General features: G+C 51.8%; 1 protein-coding gene across 1 annotated transcript in view; it reads left to right on the plus strand.

The window, feature by feature from the left end:
- The window catches only part of BPIFB6 (BPI fold containing family B member 6), an 11,409-nt gene that overhangs the window by 1,843 nt on the left and 1,956 nt on the right, over positions 1 to 7,610 (plus strand). Inside the window, exons 3-12 of the mRNA XM_006767894.2 lie at positions 917 to 1,021; positions 1,469 to 1,618; positions 1,775 to 1,838; positions 2,341 to 2,401; positions 3,214 to 3,305; positions 4,095 to 4,271; positions 5,055 to 5,108; positions 5,475 to 5,651; positions 6,375 to 6,442; positions 7,064 to 7,109. Of these exons, the coding sequence (XP_006767957.1) occupies positions 917 to 1,021; positions 1,469 to 1,618; positions 1,775 to 1,838; positions 2,341 to 2,401; positions 3,214 to 3,305; positions 4,095 to 4,271; positions 5,055 to 5,108; positions 5,475 to 5,651; positions 6,375 to 6,442; positions 7,064 to 7,109 (994 nt within the window). The remainder of the gene's footprint in view (positions 1 to 916; positions 1,022 to 1,468; positions 1,619 to 1,774; positions 1,839 to 2,340; positions 2,402 to 3,213; positions 3,306 to 4,094; positions 4,272 to 5,054; positions 5,109 to 5,474; positions 5,652 to 6,374; positions 6,443 to 7,063; positions 7,110 to 7,610) is intronic.

Raw genomic sequence — 7,610 nt, forward strand, 5'->3', positions numbered from 1 at the left:
CCTTGTTGCTGGCTTGCTCTGTGACCCTGGGCACATCACGCTCCTGCCTGGGTCTCAGTCGCCACAGTCGTCCACGGAGGACAATCTCTGCTCTGTTGCGAGCAGGGTCATTGGGAGGAGGAAGTGAGGTTGACAGTCAGACTTCAATTGCCTGCCTGCAGCAGGCGCTCACTGAATGTACGTGCAATTGAAAGAAAAATCCTCAAATGGCAAAGCCAGGAAGGTGTCCACAACCTTCTAACGGCAGGGTCGGTTCCTTTGCAGGTGCCACATAGAGTTGATGGGTAGGGGCTGCCTGGAATGATGTACTGGGGAGGCACTCCCTGGACTGAGCAGGAAATAGGCCAGTGGTCACTTAGCAATGTCTGCCCAAAGCTCAGGATGGGCAGGTAAAGATAGACATGCCACATCCCTGTTACCCCAAACCTCAGACTGCTGGTTCTCAACCAATGTCTGGAGACAGTTCTGGTTATCATGACTCGCTCGGGTAGGGGAAGGGAGGTGCCGCTGGTGCTGTCATGGGTAGAAGCCAGAGTTTCTACTAAACATCCTGCGATGCACAGGACAGCTCCCCACAACAAAGAATGATCCTGCCCAAGAGGTCAGTAGTGCTGAGGGGGAGAAACCCTGATCCTAGCAAACCTCCCCGTTTTGCCAATGGGGAAACTGGGGCTCAGAGAAGAGAACGGCGTAGCCCAAGGTCACACAGCCACCAGGCGTCTTTCTGTGTACAAATTGGCTCATGCCCAGCTTTTTGTTTGTTTCACAATGGCCCCACAAGACAGGCTTATCCCTATGACATGGGATAGGGGATTTACCTAAGAACCCCCAAGCAAGGGGGTGGAGGAGTGGACTGAGCTGGTGGCAGGGTCTCACCTGTCTGCTTATCATTGCTGTGCATGTCTGTCCCTCCCAGTATGAAGGTGAAGGACGTGCAGCTGCCTGTCATCGCACTGAGCTTCACACCAGGCGTGGGCATCTTCCAGTGTGTGTCCACCGGCATGACCATCACTGGCAAGAAGTGAGTGTGGCCGGGGAGGAGAGGAGGTGTCCTCGTCTCAGTCTTACATGCACATTTATTGAGTACCTACTGTTTACCATCTGGATGCTGTGGTTTAAGATGATGCAAACTTGATTCCTACCGGTGATGGGAACCAGACCTGAACACAAGCGATCACATATTGAATGATTAACCCAGGACAGAGGAAGCATTGGCAAGATGAAGGGATCAGAAAAAGCTTTTTGGAGATTATGACAGCTGAGCAGGGTTTTGAAGGATGTGTAAGAGTTTACCAAAGCAAGAGGGAAGAGGGAAGACTGGTTTTGTGACGTTGGGCAGGTCCTATCCCCTTTTCTGTCCTGTGTGGGTGGTCCCTGCCAGAGCTGCAGAGAATGCAGACAAAGAGGAGATAAGGATAGTGCCACAGTGGCAGATATGCCCATGATGCCTGCCCACCCTCTCTTCCAGCTTCATGGGTAAGAACATGGAGATCACTGTGGTCTTGAACATCACGGCCACCAACCGGATTTTGCAGGACGAGGAGACAGGCCTGCCCATATTCAAGAGCGAGGGCTGTGAGGTCATCCTGGTCAGCGTCAAGACCAACCTGCCTAGCAAGTGAGGGGCTCTGCAGCTGGGGAGGAAGGCTGGGTTCGCATTGCCACCCGGCTCAGCACCCACTTCCTGAGCCGTGGCACTTCCTGAGCCGTGCCCGTGTTTGTCCTGAGCCTAACTGCCTGCTCTTGTGCCCCTGCCCCCATTTTCTGTGTCCAGCATGATGCCGAATGTTGTCAAAAAGTTCCTGGACAGCACCCTACACAAAGTTCTTCCTGGCCTGGTGAGTACACAGAGCAAGCCTCTACCCCAAGCATGTCAAACTCGCGGCCAGCGGGCCGCATGCCTCCCTTCATCCACAGGAGAGCTTAGACCAGGGCTGGCAGGTGATTTATCTCAGGTGCTGACCCTGATTGGCTGATAGTGGCTGAGGAGGATTCTGAGGCTGTGGCTGGCTCAGCAGGAGACAGTGCTGTGATCCTCTAGTGATGTCTGCCATGAGCACGGGGGAAAGAAATGAGCCTGCACATCACAGCTTGCCAACCCTGCCCAGATGACCCATCTCTGGGACATGAATCCTCACTGATCTTTGCAGGCGGGGGCCAGGAGATCTGGATTCTAGTCCCAGCTCTGCCAGTGGCTTTCCATGTAACTGTGGCCTCGGTTGCCTCTCCATCCCTGTGCCACCAGGGCTCTTGGGACGCCCCATGGAGTACCATTCATCTGTGAAGAGTGAGGTCCTCCACGCAGGGGCCCTTTTATCCCAGCACCTTCTCTGCTTCCAGATGTGTCCAGCCATCGATGCAGTCCTGGTGTATGTAAACAAGAAGTGGGCCAACATGAATGGTGAGTGGTCCTAGCCATGCCCTGCTCCCACATCCCTGATGTCCACATGGGGACATCAGGATGGGTGGACTTTATGCCCCACTTTCCATTCAAGTGCTTGCTCCCAGCCCAGCCTTGGGACTAGAGGAGATCTGAGGTAATGGTGTCTGTCCATTCCCCGACTGTCCAGATGGGAAGCCTGAGACCCTGAGGGACTCTGGGGTCCTTGCCTCTTAGCTCTTCATCCATTATTCTATCCATCACCCCCAGACTCCAAGGACAGCAGCCATGGTGGGCTCTCCACACCCTGCAATCTGAATAGGAATCCCCAGGGAAGCGGAAATACCTCTTTCCTTGCCAAGAGCATCTGCCGCCTCCCTCATCTTGGGATTCACAGGAGTCTGCAGTGTGGGGGAGAGGAAAGCACAGTAGCTGGGAATGAAGATGGTGGTTTTATGTGCCCGGCAGCGTGGCCTGGGGCACGTCACTTCACTCCTACAAGCCCCAGTTTGCTCATCTGTAACACAGAGCTGATAATCCTAACCCCACCGTTTGTGGTGAGAACTGACCTGTGACAACCCTCGGCAAACTCTCAAGCTCTGTGCCTGCAGAGTGATGAGAGCAGGCCTGGTTTTCCAGGTTAGGCCCATTGCCTCCATTCTACAGATGAGATCACTGAGGCCCAGCGATGCTAAATAATTTGCCTTGGGTCACATAGAGGGCCAGGATTCCTGGCACATAGGTCAGGCTCCAGTGGAGGTTGGCTGGTGCTGGCTTCTCTTGAGCTGCTTCTGGGTTGGCGCCTCTCTAAATGCAAACTCCTCTTCACACAGCCCCCATGCCCATAGGCCAGATGGGCACCGTGAAGTATATCCTGACATCCATACCATCCACCACAGCCAGCTACATCCAAGTGGACTTCAGTGTAAGCACCAGGGTCACCAGAGGGCTGGGATCTCAAGTTCACTGGCCTGAGTGGTGGGGCTGTCTGGGGCTGTGGTCCTTGCACACCAGGCTCACCTATGCAAGTATTTCCTGACACTGGGATCCTTTCCCTCTTTCTGCTCTCAACTTGACCCCCAAGTCCCTTAGCTGATTTCCCTGGACTACTGACTCCACACGCACACCTTCTCCCAAGGCTGTCTGCTGCTCCCAATGAGTGGCTTACCCAGTTGTACCCCACAATTGTACAGACAGGGACACTGAGGCTTGGGAAGAGGCAAGGCTTAGCTAGGGTCCCACCGTAAGTTGGTGGCTGAGGTGGGTCCTCACCCACGTTCCCAGAGCTGCAGGTGACTAGGTGAGATGCATCTTTAAGGAAGGGCAGGAAAATCCCAAGAAGTCATCTCCCTGCAAAGTCTCCTTCCAGCGTGTTTCTTACAGGCCCTGTATTATTTTCCACTTACCTTTTTCTTCTGAGAATAAAACAAAAATACGTGCTGCATAAATGAGGGCTCAAACAGTCAAAGTTAGATTAACTGAGGTTATTTAAGTAATCCTAGGAGAGACCGCCAGTGGTTTAGTGACTGACTTCCCTATCCTATCAGCCTGTCTACCCACTGGTATCCTGGGAGGGTTGGGCTCTGGCTCGAACAGCTGATGGCTTGCTGACTTAGGGCTGGCTTGAGTGCCATTAGTTTGGAGAACTGAGACCCACCCTTAGCCACAGCGCCTCATGGCCAAGGCTGACTGCCTCTTTTCTGCTGTCCCACAGCCTGTGGTACAGCAGCAAGAGGGCACCACCATCCAGCTTGCTGATGACGGGGAGGGCCCAGAGTTCCCCGAAGACTATGATGAAGGCTCTTCACAGCTGCTGCTCTCGGCCGCCTTCCTCACAGCAGAGCTTGCCCTTCTGCAGAAATCCTTTGATTTGAACATCCAGGATACCATGGTGAGCGGTCCAGTGCCACGCCCCCTGTCATGACAGTCCCTGTCTGATGTGTTCATTCTTAGAATTACCCTGGAGTTGTGGGCAATGCTAGGACTGGGAGATGCCAGAACTGATTTAGGTTTCTGTCATTAGTTAACCCTGCCACCCACCATCTCTGTCCATGTAACCACCATCTGCTCATCCATCCATCATCCATCCATCCATCCATCCATCCCCCCTGGTCCATCCATTCATCCTCCCATCCACATACCCACCATCCATCTATGTCCCTTCCCATCCATCCTCATGCCCATTAATCCATACATCATCCATTCTTTCATCCACTTATCATACCTTTCCACCATCTTTGCATCCACCCATCCTTCCATTCATTATTCTTTTCATTCTTTCACCTACCCATCCACCTGCCCATCACCTATTATTCATTCTCCTATATAAACATTCATCATCCATGCATCCTCCCATCCACTCATTCACTCCTCTCTTTGTCCATTTCCCCATCCATCTATCCATCCATTCATCCCCCCCCCCATTACATCTACTAATTTCCTTCTATCTGCCTGCCCTTTCACTCAACATTTTCTCAGTATTTCACCATGTACTAAGAACTATGGGTATCAGAATATGTAAGCCACAGGAGTTCATTATCTACTTAATCACAGAGTGACAAGTGTTGTGATGAAGGGACTGTCAGAGGGCACACCTTATTAAGTCAGAGGAGATGGTTGTTAGGATGAGTTAAGGAAGGTTTCAGTAGTCCTAAACTTGACTTGCATTTTGTAGGTTGGTGAGCTGCCCCCACAAACCACTAAGACACTGTCTGGCTTCATCCCTGAAGTGAGTGCCCCAACTACCCATGATCACCACGTCCTGCTCTGCCCTGTTCTCCTCTAGTCAAAGGGGCAAGAAACGGGGGAGGCAGCTTTTCAATGCTCGTCTCCCGTGTCCAGGGCGGAATCATTGGGACGTCTCCATAAAGTGCTCTTTGGGTCCGCATGTGTACGTTGTACTTTCTATGTCAGTATAGAAATAGCCAGATGGTCTGGTTTGTTCCTTTTATTTCCTGATAGCCACATCCCAGCCTTTGCATGTTGTACTTCCTGTGCCCACGGTGGAATCACCTAGTTCATGACAGACTCCTGGTTTCAACGGAAGCTACCAGTCTGAGGGTTGGCTCTGAGGGGAGTTTCCTGGTTTCTGCAGGTGGCTGAGGCCTATCCCAAGCCGAAGCCCTTGGTGACTCAGATTAGGATAAACAAGCCCCCCAAGGTCACCATGGAGACAGGCAAGAGCCTGCTGCACCTTCATGGCACCCTGGAGATGTTTGCTGCCCGGCGGCGGCGGGGCAAGGCTCCTGTGTCCCTCTTTCTCCTGGAAGCTGTGAGTGGAATCTCGTCCCTATTTAAGCCTAACCTCTCGGAGGTGGGATTTTAGTTGACAGCGAAGTAATGGAATGAAGGGTTCTTTGTTCATCTCAATTGTGTGGCCCTGACTTCCCAGACTTTGTCACCTGATGTCTGATCCTTGGCTCTGCCATTGAAACTTTGAGTGGCTGGAATGATCAACAAATGGAGGGTCAATAGTTTAGTCCTTCCTTTGCTTCTCCTCTCTCCCTATGCCTCCCTTCAACATCCATTGACATTTATAAGGGCAGTGAAGGGCTTAACCTGGGGACTGTGGGAGCTTGGAGAGATTCCAAATCCAGTTAGAGGAAATCACAAAGGACTTCCCAGAGGAGGTGATATCTAAGCAGGCAATTGAAAGTTGAGTAGGAACTGGCCAGGAAAGGGTTTGGGTTGGTGGTGGAGGGCACTCTAGGCAGGGGTTACAAGATGTGCAAAGTCCTGGAGAAATTACATGACGTGTGCGGGAATCTACAAACATGCTAGGTGTTTCTTTCCTGGGCCAGGTACAGGGAGGGATGAGCAGCCTGGGCTGGGGTCATGGGGAGACTGCTGGGCTCAGTTCCTGAAGATGGGATGGGCAGAGAGGAAGACCACTGCTTTCTTGGCAGTAGTGGTGGTGTTGGGGAAGTGGCAAAACTTCTGGTTTTTCCAGCCCTGATGGGGCTCACTGCCTCCTCCCTGCTTCCCCTCATGCCAGCACTTCAGCCTGGAAATTCAGTACTCAGTGCGTGAGAACCGGTTGCAGATGGCCACCTCTCTGAACAGGTAGGAGTCTGCTGCCAACACTGGCTTCCTTGGTATTACCAACACCATTTGTTTTCCTGCTCCAGGGTCTTCTCTGATCCATCCAGCATAGTCCACACTGCCAGGTCAATCTGGTCACTATTCTTGCTCCAGAACCCTCAATGACTCCCCATTGCCTAAATGATCTTCTCTCAGATCTTAGCTTGGCACTCAAGGCTCTTCTCAAATTCACTCACCACTGCTTTATGTATATATATAATTTTTAGTGTGTGTGTGTGTGTGTGTGTTTGTGTGTGTGTGGAGGGGTAGGGGTTCTAACTCTGTGTCTTTCAAGGATTTGGGACTAATTAGATGGCCTGCAAATCTCTGCATATGTGGCCTTGGGGTCCCTGAGGGAAGAGTCAGGACCAATGAGAGGAGACAGTGGCTTGAGCTTGTGGGAAACAGAATGGGCTATAATGAAAGGTAATGAGTGCCCCATCAAAGGCAGCATGCAAGCACAGACTTACAAACACCTGATAGGAAGGCATAGAGGAAACCTCTGCAGGAGGGTGGGGTGGGGTGTTTGCGATCCCCTTTCTCCAGGGCCGGGGCAGTGGCTCTGACTGCCCTCTCCCCACCTTGTTTCTTTCTCCTGCACAGATTACTGAGCCTGTCCCGGCAGACCTCATCAGTTGGTGCCTTCAAGGTAAGCGTCCCGAGTGTTACTGCCTAGCCTGGCAAGACTGGGCTTCTTCTCCCTTGGGACTGCAGGGACCGGCCTCCAAATGGAGGCAGAGTAAATAGAGTAGGTCCCTGTGGGATAAGGGGATCCCCACTTGCTATTGACCTTGGGAAAGTCACGTAGCCTCTCTGAGTCCCTGTTTCCTTTTCTGGGTAGAATCTGGACATCTCTTTAGATCGATTTTAGAAAACATCATTATGCATAGCAGCAGCCTGAGCTGACGCAGATGACCCAGATGTTCTTTTTATTAGTCTCTGTAGCCTCAGAGCCCAACACAGAACCTGACCCAGTAGGTGCTAAAAATAATAATCCCGACCATTGTTCTTACTGAACACTTACTCCGTGCTTTCCCCAAATTCATTGAAGCCATGTGAGTAGGTGCTATTATATTTTCACAGATGGGGAAACTGAGGTACAGGCAGGTAGTGAATGAATGACTGATCAAAATTTTCTATAGGAGCAGGA

The sequence above is a fragment of the Myotis davidii genome, unplaced genomic scaffold (assembly GCF_000327345.1).
Source record: "Myotis davidii unplaced genomic scaffold, ASM32734v1 scaffold562, whole genome shotgun sequence".
NCBI lineage: Eukaryota > Metazoa > Chordata > Mammalia > Chiroptera > Vespertilionidae > Myotis > Myotis davidii.